This window comes from Hemitrygon akajei, chromosome 22 (assembly GCF_048418815.1).
Source record: "Hemitrygon akajei chromosome 22, sHemAka1.3, whole genome shotgun sequence".
In the NCBI taxonomy this organism is placed as follows: domain Eukaryota; kingdom Metazoa; phylum Chordata; class Chondrichthyes; order Myliobatiformes; family Dasyatidae; genus Hemitrygon; species Hemitrygon akajei.
This window is the reverse complement of record NC_133145.1, coordinates 48,436,640-48,452,980: the sequence shown is the minus strand read 5'-3', so window position 1 is coordinate 48,452,980 and position 16,341 is coordinate 48,436,640. Positions and strand designations below refer to the sequence as shown.

Here is a 16,341-nt window from a genome sequence, read left to right as displayed (position 1 = left end):
GCATGTGCACCACCCCCATCCTGAAGTCAATGACCAGCCCTTACACAAGTGTACCTGCAACTGCCCTTGTACAAGCTGTTGTACAACTCCACCTGTACGCGTGCGCACACAGACACACACACACACACACACAATCTCACAAAAGCACAAGCAGACACATACACATCAATTATCAACTTTATTCACCTTACACATTTATACATATCAGGAATTTGCTGTGGTGTGTTGGTCAAGTGGCAACAAAAACAACTTTCATCAATTATAAGGAATGCTAGAGGCTAAAGAACAAATATGGAATGAAATGTGCATCAGTACCAGCATGTATTTACAATGTAAACAGCAATATCAGAAGTGTTGTAAAGGGTTTACTGTGCAGTGCAGTGACGGGGTAATAGAAGGGGTGCGGGACTAATTAGAAGACATGGGGTGGCACAGTCGTGTAGTGGTTAGCTAAAAACATTTACAGCACCAGTGACCCAGGTTCCATTCCCACCGCTGCCTGTAAGGAGTTTGTACGTCCTGCCCATGACCGTGTGGGCTTTCACTGGGTGCTCCGGTTTCCTCCCACGGTCCAAAGATGTACCATTTGGTAGGCTTATTGGTCATTGTAAATTGTCCTGTGATAAGGCTAGGATTACAACGGGGGACAGCTAGGTGGAGCAGTCCGAAGGGCCAGAAGGGCCTATTCATCACTGTATGTCACTAAATAAAAATCAGATTACCTGCCGGGGGGGAAAGAAATATTTCAGTTATATAAAAATAATGTAGATAAGAATAATGTGCAGCACCAGCAGTAAGCCAAGTTCTCAAACTGCTCCCAGTCCGGATTTAGTCCAGTATTTGTGCAGGAGATAAAACTGTATTCCATAGCTTCTGAACACAAGAGGAATGAACCTGGAGCCCACACACTGAGGTGCGTGACCTTCTTGTCCACAGGTTCAAATCCAATTTTGCAAAAAGATAAGAGAGAACAAATTGAGAGTTGGCTCAATAGCTGACACTGAAAGGGGTTTCTCTTACAGTTTAGGAACAAATCAAAAGACCTCAATGCAAACAGGTAATACTGTGTAGCAGATATGAGTAAGATAAAGTAAATAAGCTTAAATGAACTCTTAGTTTAATATAGATACACATGACATCAAGAATGCACTCAGTGGCTACTTTATTAGGAACACCTGTACACCTGCTTATTAATACAAATACTGTATCTAATCGGCAGCAACTCAATTAATAAAAGCATGCAGACACGGTCAAGAGGTTCAGTCGTTGCTCAGACCAAACATCAGAATGGGAAAGAAATGTGATTTAATTGGCTTTGACTGTGGAATGATTGTTGGTGCCAGACAGGGTGGTTTGAGTATCTCAGAAACTGCTGATCTCCTGGGATTTTCACGCACCAACGTCTCTGCAGCAGGGTTCCCCAACATTTTTTATGCCATAGACTCTACCCATTATTCGCTGGGTCCGTGGACCCTAGGTTGGCATTCGCTGCTCAGGAGAATGATTTGAAAAACAAAAAGTTCCAGTGGGTGGCAATTCTGTGGGCAAAAACGCCTTGTTAATGGGAGAGGTTAGAAATGAATAGGCAGACTAGTTCAAGCTTACAGGAAGGTGACAGTAACTCAAAAAAGAAACACTTGTTACAACAGTCATGTGCAGAAGAGCATTTTTGAAAGCACACCACATCGAACCTTGAAATGGATGGGCTATAGTAGCAGAAGGCCATGAACGTACACTCACTGACCCCTTTATTGGGTGCAGGAGGTACCTAAATAAGGTAGCCACTGAGTGTATATGGCATACTGCTTTACACAGGCATCACAAGCAGTGGCAAGAAACAAGAATAACTCTTAATTTTTTTCAAATAATAGCAAGAGAACTTAATCTTCTAATGATACAATACAAAAATGCTTTAGCATTACAAAAATATCCAGAATAATACATCAAAAAATTGCAATTGCAAAAGATTTAAGTACTTCATTTGGATATTCTTTTGTATGTATATACATAAAAGTTTAGAATCCAGTTTACAGCTAGTAGGAAATCACTACCTTTTAGCATCCCTTAGCAATTAGTGATGAAATGTTAACACGAAAAGCTTTCTTAGAACTACGCTGGTGGTTTTATGCACAGTAGCTTTCAAAGGTCATAGGTAATTCATTTATTAAAATAATCCAATCATATACAGATTATAAATCAGGCATCTTGTTGGTCGACAGCCAGAATTAAATGTTCTCTGCTTTTCAAGATTCTCAGACTCAAAATTCCATACAGTGACCTTTTCCCTTTTATGTTTATGATGGCTGATGAATCGAAGAGGCTGTTCCTCTCCCCCTGCTTGCTGCTCTTATTTACATTGCCTGGATATCATCATTCATCATTTCAATGTAAAAATTCCTGCTACTCACCAGATAAGATAATTACCATTTAAAACAGGGCCACCAATACAAATCATCCAAAGGGAACTGGAAAAAGCACTCACTCACAAGTCAGTCTAACTGCTAAATTATACACAACCCCCCCAGCCAATGAATAGCATCTCGATAAAGTAATAAATACATAGAAAGGAAAGCACAGAGATTGTTCACCCGCTTTACAAACACTAAAATCTTCATAACTTCAGTTGCATCAAATTTTACACCACTTATCATACGATTAAACCTTGAGTGTTTATCTCCAAACTAAGCTGACAGCCCATGATCATGTTAATTAACAATTAAAATAATTAACCCTGTCATACAGTGACATGAAACTAAACATTATACTGTAAGTCTGCTATTTCCATTTTATTTTTCAAGGAATTCAAAGAACCGGCAAATGTTTCATGCAAAGTATGATTTCTAACTAAATCTGGAGTGTCAAGAGATTTTTAGTGACTATCCCTCCAAAACTCCATGTTCAAATTCAACAATATCTTTTTTTTTTCTTTCTTTGCAGCTTTCTTCCATCCTTTTTTCCACCATCCAAAGATCTTGCTTCTCCGCCAGTACACCTGCTACCTTCCAAGACTCAGGATCTCAGTTCTTGGGGAATGTCGGTCAAGGAACAGACTGGCAATCGAAATGCTTCTTCCCCTCTGCCATCCAATTTCAAAATGGACACCGCACGAAAACTACCTCAGTACTTTTCATTTCCATTTTTGCACTAATTATTTAATTTAACTATAATATATACATTTACTATCATTCGTGTTTTCCTCTTATTATGTATTGTATTGCGCTGCTGCCACAAAGCCAACAAATTTCACAACATGTATCAGCGATATTAAACCTGACTCTGATTCTGATTTGACTCCGTGACATAATGACACAGTCCATTACTACGAGGGGTGATTGATAAGTTTGTGGCCTACAGTGGAAGGAGATGAGTTATTAACTTCAAACTTTCTGCATAATCACTCAAAAGGTTGAACTGCATGTGCATGTAACGAGAGCTGTATAACTCATCTCCTTCTACCATAGGCCACGAACTTATCAATCATCTATCTGTGGATACTTTCTGGAGGTCCAAGATCCGTGTGCTCCACGACCGCTGGACTAAGTGTGTAAATGTAGGACGGGACTATGTTGAAAAATAAATGTGCGAGGTTTTCTAAAACTGATGCCTTCTACCTTAGGCCACGAGCTTATCAATCACCCTTCATACTTTGCTCACCAGCATTCTGCGGACCCAGCCCCATCCCAACAGAACCTACGCCTTCTCACACATAAGGATTGCTAGTTTATTAGAACGGCAGGACCTATCAATATTTGGAGAACCTTCATACCCTCTTGGCTGAGAATTACCAATTCAGGCAAAACTGTTGATTCAATTGAAAACATTTCATTTTTACAGGTCAGGTCTTCCTGAATGAATTTGATGAAGCAAATGATGCCAATCTAACACATCTCTGAAAATGGAATGAATATCAGGAGCCCAAGCTCATGTTCTGCAGGATGCAAGCAAACCCAAGATCAATTCCCTTACCATTGCTCAAACACAGCTTGTGGAACAGAGAATGGCTGGAAAACGGCTCAGCCGCCATTCCCCTGCGAAAAGTGACTAAGGATGAGATTCTGCTGAAGCAGTATTCTCAGCCAGGGTGCCAACTGCAAAGCAAAGCAACCAAGTTAAGTATCTCCAGATTATTACCTGAACTACATGCAAATTGGCATACGATCAATTCCACCAAAAGGCCGAATGCACGGTTCAAAGTTTGAAGCGGGAGAAATGGATTCCAATTCACGTGGATTTGGCACCACTCCAAGGGAAGGAGGGAGTTGTTCCAGTGAACTGGGCTTCATTCACATTAGGCCAGGGCCAATGCCTAAGCAAGCTGAACAGCTGGAGCAGAAGATAAGGCCTTAAAATAAACTTCAAGGGACAGGCTAGGGTCGGGGGAAACAAAACTTACAGCATGAAGGGGAAGGTAATGGTGACCAAACTGCCAGGTAGGGATAGTGTGTCTACACAAGAGTGTGCACTTTCAAGTGGGATTAACGCTTGGAAGGACAATGTAATCATAAATTCAGTTCTTAATGCACATAGAATTCTTAACAAGGTAATTGAATCAATGACATACATAAACAATGGTTAATTGCAACTGAATAATCTTTGTGGAGGTCTGGTCGCAAGGTGACCAAGATGAGGTACTGTGGGAACACCGTTTAAATATCAACAGTTCACCACGCATCTTAAAGATTTGTTCGGTGGGACCGTGAAATATAACTAAGTTTGTTCTTAATCCCGGTTAGTGAGGATGTTCAGGAGGGGAGTCGATGGGCACGTGAGAGAGAAAAAGTTATGAGTAGATAAAGGTGGAAGTGAGTCATAAGGAATGGTCTAAGAGCTGGTATAAACACAATAGGCTGAATGGTCTCCTTTGATGTGCTGAAAACTTATGAGAAATAGTTAGAATATTGTTGTATTCAGGGCATATGGGTGAATGTCACGAATGAAAGAATACATATTGGAAAAACATGAAGTCATCTACCTTGGTCAAAAATACAACTGACTCAATTTGGCAGTTATCCTTCACTCCACCAATCAACACACAAAAAATGCTGGAGGAACTCAGCAAGCCAGGCACATCTATGGAAAAAAGTGCAGTCGACATCGTGGGCTGAAAACCTTCCACAGGACTGGAGAAAAGAAAGCTGAGGAGTAGATTTGAAAGGTGGGGGAGGGGAGAGAGAAGCACCAGGCGATAGGTGAAACTTGGAGGGGGAGGGATGAAGCAAAGAGCTAGGAAGTTAATTGGTGAAAGAGACAGAAGGCCATGGAAGAAAGAAGAAAGGGGGTGGGGGATGAAACCAGAGGGAGGTGATGGGCAGGAAAGGAGATAACATGAGAGAGGGACAAGGGAACGGGAAACAGTGAAGGGGGGAGGCATTACTGGAAGTTTGAACAATCAATGATTCCCCCCCCTTTCTCCCCTTCACTATTTTCCATCTATTGTAGCTGGAATTGATATCACAGCCACCATCTCTAATCTCCTCTACACAGCATCTTGCTGGAGAAATAATCATGCTTTTAGTGAAGAATTTGTTCTAATTGGAACTGCATATTTTATAACATATTGATTACAGTCCTGCCAAAGGGTTTCGGCCCGAAATGTCGCCTGTACTTTTTCCATTGATGCTGCCTGGCCTGCTGAGTTCCTCCAGCTTTTTGTGTGTGTTGCCTGGATTTCCCAAAATCTGCAGATTTTCTCGTTTGTGATTTGATCTCCTCCAATCGAGTCTGGTTGTCATCCCATGACTCCCCCTCTATTTATACCGGCTATGCAGGGTTTCAACCCAAAGCTTCGACAATTCCCTTTCCCGCGCAGACGCGACGGAGTTCATACAGCAAATTGCTTGTTGAAAGTAGAAGCACATTTGTCTCCCTTCTGCCTACTTAAGATGTGCATTATAACTGCCATTCCCATCAAAATATCTAGAACAGGGGCTCCAAAGCTAGGGTAAACAGACTTCTCAGTTAATGGTATAGGTCCATGGCATGAAAAAGGTTTTAAACCCCTAATCTAGAAGCAAACCCCACTACCCCCCCCCCCAAAAAAACCCCACTCTGGTTAACTCAATACTTTAAAATAATCCTTTGTTTAATTCAAACTGTAGAGTCTGGTTTAATGCAAATGGCTTCCACAACTCAGATATCACCGATCCCAATCACCATTCTTGGCTACACCATTCCAAGTGATAGCATGTTCCCTATTGTCGAACTCCCTGAGTAAACCAGCTACTACTGAATTTTGACACTGGATTTATTAATGACAAACTTGTTTATGTGGCCCTTGGTTCTGAGCTTCCCCAGAAAGAAAAACACATCTCTACTACTGTGAATCTTTTGTAAGTTATAACTCGCACGAACCGAACAAACAACGCAGAGCAATGGGAAGGCTCTTGATCAGTAATCTCGACAGGGCTAACCTGGGGGCACAATTTTTCCTACTGAATTTAAATTTTTCATTTCTTAATTCAAAAAACAATCCAAGAAACACTGATTATTGGACTGAATAATTAACTCATATCTAGAAGCAAACTGTCATTTAGTCCATGTAACTGTCGACTTTATATAAAAAATACAAGGGAAGCAGTACACTCCACAAGACACCAAACCTCTTGCTGAACTCCTTTGAAGGAAATTGGCTATTCTCTGCCGAATAAATTGCAATACACGAAAACAAAATCCAATTATTAAATAGGCAACATTTAAAGATTATATTTATTATCTCAAAAAGGGACACATCTTTCAAATAGTTTGGTGATTTTTAAATCCTGTTTTGTGTATTGATAATATTCTATTCTTCTTTAAGGTTGCTCTGTTTTGGATGAACACGTCGAATGAAATGAAGCAGCTTCATTTTCCATCAACTCGATAGCCGTGATCTGAATACAGCCCGAGTCTAGAATCACAATGTAAGACGAGAGCACAAGAATCCTACAATATCAACATTCCCAGCCAGAATGTCCTCACTAATTACATCCTTGCTGTTGTAGCTGGAATTGATATCACAGCCACCATCTCTAATCTCCTCTACACAGAAATAATCATGCTTTTAGTGGGAGAATTTGTTCTAATTGGGACTGCATATTTCATAACATATTGATTACATTCCCCAAACAGTTTGTCCTAATACACTGCTAAATTTGCTGCAGCTTGTCGCGTAAATAGACTTTGCTCATTATAAGCTCCATCTCCTACTGATGGATGGTCTTTCTTGTCTCAATAGCCGCTCACCGTGTAGTCTCTATCAAAAGAAATTGATAGGTCAATTAGCCTGATTTCAAGGGCTGGTACGATGTTAGAATGCATTATTAAAGCTGAGGTGTTGGCATTCTTGGAGGCACATGGTAGACTGTAGTCTGCATGGTTTCCTTAATGGGAAATTCAAGTCTAGAGTCTGCAGGTTTCAGCAGTGGGGTTGAGATGGAGCACAGTCAGGGGTTGTTTCCTCACTGAAAGGACACATTTTTGGAGCTGGAGTGGATGTCTTGTCTAAGACTAATCTCAGAAGCAAACTGAATTTCACTCTGTGTTTAGTTTCCACCCTTGCCTAATAATTATTTCCATTCATTTTTACCATGCAACTCAACTAATTAGATTGCTCGCTGATCCATGCACAGATTTTGTGTACTTCTCCTCTGACCCTGGCTTATATCTGACATTTTCAGCTGTTTTTTAAATCTGCCAAATGTGTGATGCAAAAAGCTTAAACTCCTACTACTTTGAAATGGTATCGGCAGTTCAACTTTCAAAATCCGCTGCCTCTGATCAAACTGCCCGCTTCTCTCCACTTGGTTTCATTGTAATGAAATCAAAATAAAAGCAGATCACCAGTGACTGTTTCCACTCAACAGACCACAGATAAAATTCACTATTTAATACACCAATGAGTTTAAAATAGACAGGAGAAGCATAGGGCATGACAGTGAAGGACTTTTTCAGTTGAAGAACTAATTCTAAAGATCTCGGCACTCTGCAGTTAAGCAGTAATGAGGGCACACTGTATCAGAAAGTTCGGATAAGTTGGTCAGTGGAAACACCATCTGGTCATACCTTATACTGATCCTGCATGCATAGACATGGTGAGTATGCAGGGTAGAGGCAAGGTTAAATGATATCACGCCCAACCTAAAACACACCATCCACTCCAAGACATCTACATCCTACATGCTTCAGTTCTACTGCACTATCTTCTATCACTGCATCCACTTCATTATGCTTGGCATTCATCCATTATGGAGGTAAAGAGGTCGACAACATCCCTCCTCTACCTGCTAACTCCTACCTACACCAAAAGGAGATCTTGCTTTGTGACAAAATATTGTACGTCTCTAGAGACCTCTAGGTGAGGATGCCTGGGTAGTTAATTTTCTTTGGTGATTTCATGCTGTGACTCATTCCGTCTGCAGGGAAAGTAATCAGTTAAGTGAAAATATACAATCATTCAGTCAGAAAAACTATTTCACAGTAACGTTTTCAATCGTTCTATGAGTAGCTCTGTTGGTACCGATCTTTGGCATAATTTGTGTGAACATCACAGAATTGTCTTCAGGTAAAATTGCTCAATGCTTTCAGACCTCTCCAATTATTTTTATTAAACTTTCCCACATTTTTCATCTCTTATTTCCCTGCGGGAAATGCCAAATTGTTCTATCTGCCCGCAAAGCAAAGTCTGCACACCAGGAGAAGCTATGATTTCAAAGTGGATTAGATTTACGCACACTCACCAGTGAAGGCAGCAAAACATCAGCCAGATAAACAAAGGTTGCTCCAAGCGTGAAGCCCACTCCCACAGGGAAGAAGGCAAACGCTCCGTAGCTCCCTGATGATTCCGCCATCTCAATAGCTGGGGCCAACAGTGACCAGTAAGAAGCGGCCAGCATAACCTACGGTACAGGAACAAAATGAGCATCAGCTGTAATTACTGTGCTAGGCAAAAACCTTTAAGAATCTGAACAATATGAATTACACGCGAGGGAAAGAAGTCAGACATCAGAGATCGTTTTCCCCTGTTTAACTGGTTGACAAGATCAGTTTAAGTTCTCACTTTAGAAGCTCATCCAAACACAATGTCACCTATTTTTCCATCGAGACTCTGAAGTGGGAATCAAACTAATAATGAAGAGGTGACAAACTGAATCATATTAATAAAATCAGAAAATGCTGGTAGTATTCAGGAAGTCAGGTTGCTCTGAGAGAGGAAAGATTTAACATTTCAGGTCAATGACCGATCAGAAATAGTTTATTGAACATGTCATAGGCCTCAAACAAATGTCTGTTGCTGTGCAGCTAACTGTCAGGCCTAATTGCATGTTTCTGCTTTCTGAAGATAGAAAAGGACCTACATTTTGCGTTAATGGCAAAGGCAGTTCACTTGTGATGGCTAAACTATCTTCTTCAAGGAGCTCATCAGCAAAAGGGAATAAACTCATGAATATTATTCTCAACTATTTCAATGATTGACCATAAAATATGATGTCAATTAATGAAGGATTACATTGAAAAAGAATGTGGTTTACAACACAGACATTTCCATGTAACCAAATTATAAATTTTAACACCATCAAACCATTATTCAAAACCCTATGAAACCCTATTTCAAGCTGTCTTCAAGAACGTACCATTTCAAGATAATGCTACTTCAACAGTATCTAGTTAAGCAACAGATTTACAAATAACCAACAATAACAAATGTTAATTATTTAGAGATACAGCCCCCCCAAGAGGTAACAAGCCCTCTCAGCCCAACGATCCCACACCACCTAATTATACTAATTAACCTACCAACCCATATATCTATGGACTATGGGAGGAAACCAGAGCACCCAGAGGAAACCACGGGGTCACATGAAAATATACAAACTGCTTATAGATAACAACAGAATTGAACCTGGGTCATTAGCATTGCAGTAGCATTATGCTAACTACTCTACTACCATGCTACCTCATTGGTTTTTTAACATTTAAGATCATTTAACCTCAAAAATGATTAGCATTTTGCTTTCATAATAATGTCAGTACACTTTACACAATACAGAACCTTCAAAGCAATTTTCAGCACAGTATTTGTTCTAAAAAGTTAACTTGCAATTTGTACTGTTACGAATGTGCCGCAACTCCGAGGGGCCGAAGGGTACAAAGTCACCCCCTCCTTTTTGAGAATCGCAAGATCACTATTAATTCGGGTCTGGGACTCAGGAAATGAGAGAGGATCTACAAGGTTTGGAATGTGTCCTGGCCTCAGCGAAACAAAAACCCCTGATAACGGCTATTGTCTCTTGGAGACGGAATTGTGTATTGAGTACTGTGCTATTCATTGAAGCCCCTCAGGGGACGACCAGAGTGGACTGGTTGGGGGATTGCATCATCCCAACCTGATTGACATCTGAGACCCCGTGAGTAAGGATAAAAGAGGGTCTGGGGAACAACCCCTTTAGACGCACCAGGAGAAACGCTAGAAATCTCATGACAGCGTTTAATAGCGACGGCCGGTGGGGGGGCTTGTGTGCGTCCTTCCCTTGCCTGGGATTGGCGGGCTCACCACGGAAGAACGGCTTAGCTAAAGGAGAGGCCACAAGTGAACGGCCACACCAACGAGACTCTGACGGATCGAAATCATAAAAGGAATCAACAAGTTTTTCTCCAAACCTCTCTCTCTCTCCAACCATTGCAAACCCAGCGGTCCTCAAAGGCTGCAGCCTGCATGAACTGAGTGACTTTTATATTTCCATCGGACAATACATTATCCCCTAGACAACGATAGAGCTTATTTCTTATTGATTATTATTATACCCGCACTTTTAGATTTAGTATTGACGACGTATATTATCTGTATATTTGCATTGATATTATTTTTGTGTATTTTTACTAATAAATACTGTTAAAAATAGTATCATCAGACTTCAACGGACCTCTCTATCTTTGCTGGCAAGTGACCCAGTTACGGGGTTCGTAACAGTACCAACTTGCATTTATGCAGAGCATTTACAGCTGTTAAATATCTGAAGGTATTTTGTAAGAGTATTTTCAAACAGTTAAAAATATATTGCCATAGCTTCATTTTGATAGCTGAAAATCATGCACCTCTTTAACCAGTATCACCGTAAAAAAAAATTAAATACATGGGATGCCGTGGTGTAGGAAGGCAAAAAATACCAAAAAAATATTGGAGGAACTCAGCAAGTTAGGCAGCATCTAAGAGGGACCCTCTCTACAGATGCTGCTTGACTTGTTTGAGTTCCTTCAGCACTTTGTGTGTGTTCCAGCACCTGCAGCATCTCTTGTGCCTTGGTTGAGAAAGGCAAGTAGAATTTGGGATGTGCAGTCTATCCTGGCCTTATCACCAGCACCCAGACCCACTAGTAACAAATAAGACACCTACAGACACAAGATCAAAGAGATGGTGAGGGTCCTTGATGACCGATGCTACTTTCTTGAGGCACCATCTCTTCAGGATCTCCCCGTGACCGTGTGGGTTTCCTCCCACAACTCCAAAGGTGTACTGTTTGGTAGATAAATTGGTCATTACGAATGGACCTGTGATTAGGCTAGGGTTAACCGGGGGTTGCCGGGCAGCGCAGCTCAAAGGGCTGGAAGGGCCTGCTGTGCGCTGTATCTCAATAAGTAAATATGAAAAAAGATGTCAGAAAAGACCCTTGCAAATTTCTGCCCATGTACCGTGGAGAGCATTCTGACTTGCTGCGTTACCATCTGATAACCGCACGGGATTGGAAAAAGCTGCAGAGGGTTGTAAACTCAGCCAGTTCCACAGTGGGCATTAGCCTCCCCATCATCGAGGACGTCTTCAAAAGACGATGCCTCAAAAAGTCAGCATCCATCATTAAGGACCCCCATCACCCAGGACACACCCTCTTCTCATTACTTCCATCAGGGAGGAGGAACAGAGGCCTGATGCCACACACTCGACGTTTTAGGAGCAGCTTCTCCCCCCTCTGCCACCAGATGTCTGAATGGTCCGTGAACACCACCTCACTAATTTGCTCTTTTTGCGCTACTTATTTTTTTACATATATTTCTTATTGTAACTTGCAGTATTTTTAATGTCTTGCCCTGCATTACTCCCGCAAAACAACAAATGTCACAACGTAAACACGAGGAAATCTGCAGATGCTGGAGTTTCAAGCAACACACACAAAATGCTGTTGGAACGCAGCAGGCCAGGCAGCATCTACAGGAAGAAGTACAGTCGACGTTTCGGGCCGAGAGCATTCATCACAACGTACTGTATGTCAATGATAATAAACCTGATTCTTTCCCTGATGACTCCAATGGTGGGAGGTGTTGTGCCCATGATGGACCGCCACCTCCTTGTGATCCTGTGCACTGGAGCCTCCTTGCTAGGTGGTGATGCAGCCACCAGAATCATGCATGGTTTGAAAAAAAATTTTTAAAGTAAGTGAAAATTGAGTTAGCTTCAATGGAGTACAGGCAGTATTCGGCATTTCTTCGAGAAAAGTGTTATTGTTATTGCTGAACTATGATTAGATAGTTCTGTAATATTTCAGCTAAATTGACAGCAGTCATCTGTTTCTTTCCTCAACATGAAAATAGATTAAATAGCTGTCCGTGAGAGATTATTGTAAATGTCTGCATTACAGTGGGGCCACTTCTCAAAATTGCTTCATTGCCTACACAGCACTTGGAGCAACTCGGGACTGCGAAAGGCGCTATATAACTATTTGCCTTCTTCCCTCATCTGTTTACCACTCCCTGAAGAAATTATGTCCCTGCGGGATAAGGGGAGAGCAATATTATTCACTTAACGATAAGGGCACATCCAAAATAAAAATCAAATCAAGTCACAGGGAGGGAAGTTAGAAGCCAAAGGGGCCACCTCAGATGTAATCAGAGCAGAAGCAGTGTGTGGACAACATCCCACAAGAAAAGGCAGAATGGGTTATCATGTTTACAAGAGACTTAGTACAAATATTGTCACAAATTTCTTCATTTCCAAAGTTTGCTTGAGAAAACAAAGTGCTGATCAACAACATTTGGAACAAACTCAAGAACATTTGATAAAAATAATGCATATAAAACTTTCTGGAGAACTATATCAAAAACATGACATTTGAAACAATTATCCCACTGGAGGAACTTGTCAGAAATAAGATATGAAAGGACAGTTTACAAGTTCAGGCAAGGATCATGGGACCAGCAAGTAGCAACAATACCACAAGATTTAAAGAACTGTTTCTCCAAATAAGGATTTCTGTAAACTCTGATTCATGTTGACATAAAGTTTAGTTCATCTAATGTTTATTCATAAGCTTGGTTACGCCAAAGTTTGCTTGAGATTTTGAAAGTATTCCAGATAAACCAGCCATTATAATTTTGAATACCAAATTGGCTTTTATTTTTACCTAAGGTCAATGGTCATGAAAGTCATGTAAAGCAAGCGTATGATGTTTGTCGTACAGCTGCTGCCTCACAGTGCCAGAGACCCAGGGGCAATGCCGACCTCGAGTGCTGTCTGTGTGCAGTTTGCATGCTCTCCCTGTTACTGCATGGGTCTCCTCTGGTAATCCAGTTTCTGCTCACGTCCCAAAGATCTGGTGGTTTCTAGGCTAATTGCCATTGCAATTTGCTCCTATTCGCTGGTGGGTGGTAGCATCTGGTCGGAGTTGACAGCAATGCGGGGAGAATAAGTTCGATTAATTAGCATACTACTTAGTGTGAGTTGGTTGCTGATGGTCAGCACAGATTTGACGTGAAAAACCTACTCCAATGCTGTATATTTTTAAGACTCTATGACAGTTAATTATCCTAACACAGGCTTGTATGGGGTGTCCAGGGAGGGGTAGTACCTCGGGTGAAATGGCTCCCTCAGGTCAGTTCATCCACCTTTGGTCCCCACCAGACACTCAGCCCTCATCTATAACTCCAAGTAGTTGCTTACTTGAGACAGCAGCCACACCCCGTTCGACAGTCAGGCCAAACCAGGTGAGAGTAGCTGGTTTGCCCCAAACACCGGTGAGATAGGGATATGCCTATCCTCGCACGCAATGTCAGTTTTGGTGGACCGGGCGGATGAGATTAACAGTGAGAGCCAACAGTCGGGAAGGTGATCCTGTAGAGCTCTGTGGAGCACGGAGGGCATGGCGAGGCACAGAACATGCCATAGCCAACCACTACAACACCAAGGAGGTCTCCAGTTGTGACAATCACTCATACCACTGGAACAGGGCTACTGGGGTCGAGAGCGGAACTGCCCCAGGGCAAAGGCTTTTCCGCTGTAAAAGCTTTCCCGCACAGGTTTCCACTTTCATCGTCAAGCCCGAGGATAGGGACAGGCCGTTTCAGCTTGCTGCTCCACAACCTTTATTTGGCTTGTGCTGAACTAAGGATCTGTGGCCAGACGGTCTTTGCGGACTTCAGTTTAGAACACTAGTTGCTTGCGTGATTTGTTCGTTTTTCTCTCTGCACATTGGGTGTTTGATGGTCATTTTTTTTAATGAGTTTTTTTTTGGGTTTCTCTGTTTTGTGGCTGCCTGAAAGGAGATGATTCTCAAGGTTATAGAATGTATGTTTGATAATAAATGTATTTTAAAACCGATGGAGAGCCAACATCCCCATATTTTTGTTCCAAAATACTTCATGACAGGAGGCAGCAGCAAGATCACAATCGCACTGCCTCTGTACGTGCATTGCTCCCCTCTGCTGTACCTTCAATATATTAGCCAGACCCCAAAGAGAGCAACAGGAGTACATCAGGAACTCCACCGGACCCTGAGGAAGGGAATGAGGTCCACATATTCTGCTTCATACAAATGCCAATTGACCATTCTATACGATTTGAAATATTGTGGAACATTGGTGGCTCAGTTTGGCTATTTGGAAGTTCGGTTGACCGCCAAGCTTGGCGAAATGTTTGCAAAGATTTCGGCTCCAATCGAGAAGCCACCATAGGTGCACAGTTGAGGATGTTGTCTCCTCAGAATGTTGGCTTATATACTCCTCTGGGGTCCAAATATTTTGTCAGGCTCGGCAATCAACCAAACTTCCAAATTATCTGTGAGGGAATAGTGGAATGGTGTGGTCTTATCACAGACTGTTTTCTGTGGCCACGAGCAGCTTGCATTCAAAGGGCCAGACGCTCACACAAGTGACAGATAAGGCACTGTCGTCTCAAATATGAGGAGGAGCAGAAGATTACCTTATCAAATCTGTACAAACGAAATTAGTTTTACTTGTCACATGTCTAATACATCGAAACATACAGTGACAAATGAGCGAAAATCTGCAGATACTGGAAATCTGAGCAACACACACACACAAAATACTGGAGGAACTCAGCAGGCCAGGCGGCATCTTGGAGAAGAGTACAGTCGACATTTCGGGCCGAAACATACAGCGAAATGTATCGTTTGCGATGGTAATGTGTTGGGGGCAACCACAAGTGTCACCACGCTTCCAGCCACAGCATAGCATGCTCAAAGCTTACTAACGCTAACCCATTTGTCTTTAGAATGTGGGAAGAAGCGAGAGCACCCGGAGGAAACTCACGTGGTCATGGGAAGAATGAAAGTTTCAGACAGCAGGAATTGAACCTGGATTACAGACACCATAAAGCATTGCGCTAACAGGCACGCTACCATGCCGCCCTAAATGTTAGAAATTTCAACATCACTATTACTGTAACTAAAAACACAAGAGATTCTGCAGAAGCTGGAAATCCAAAGCAACACACACAAAATGTTGGGGGGACTCAGCAGATCAGGCAGCATCTATGGAGAAGGAATACAGAGCCTCTTCATAGGTGCTGCTTGAGCTGCTGAGCGTCTCCAGCATTTTGTGTGTGTTACTGTAACTGGTTACGTTCTCATATGACCTGCTTCATCATTATAATTTTACAAGAATTGTTTTTCCATCCCACAGGGACAATACCAATAAAATCTCTGTGCCCATATTTTCAATAAAGGGCTGACAGAGTTCAGCTGTGCTGTTAAAGCAAGGCTTAATCGTTTTGCAACACATATAAAATGCTGGATGTCCTCCAGCATTATAAATATGTTGCTCTGGATTTCCAACAACTGCACAATCTTTTGTGTTACTAAATTCCTTTGCCTCAAATCAATTATTTTAAAGTTCTCCACTTGCTCAAAGCTTTGGATTTTTTTCCACTAAGTTTCTTAAATTTCTTTCAAGATGCTCCTTAAAGCCTACCTATTGGGTATTTCTTTTTTTAATTGCCTAAAGTCAGGGTTTGTTTGGTAACATTCCTGAAATGCACTTTCATACTAAAATTGTCTATTTATTATCATTTCAAGTTGTTGTTCCCATGTGGATAACTCACAGAATAACAGAATCAGCACCGAAGGAAAACATTTTAGTTAC

The 16,341-nt window shown here is 41.6% G+C and overlaps 1 protein-coding gene across 3 annotated transcripts in view; it reads right to left on the bottom strand.

The window, feature by feature from the left end:
• Positions 1–16,341, bottom strand: part of LOC140714720 (zinc transporter ZIP11-like) — a 770,421-nt gene that overhangs the window by 678,803 nt on the left and 75,277 nt on the right. For all 3 annotated transcript variants that reach the window (XM_073026220.1, XM_073026221.1, XM_073026222.1), the window contains exon 3: positions 8,715–8,873. In XM_073026220.1, the coding sequence (XP_072882321.1) occupies positions 8,715–8,873 (159 nt within the window). The remainder of the gene's footprint in view (positions 1–8,714; positions 8,874–16,341) is intronic.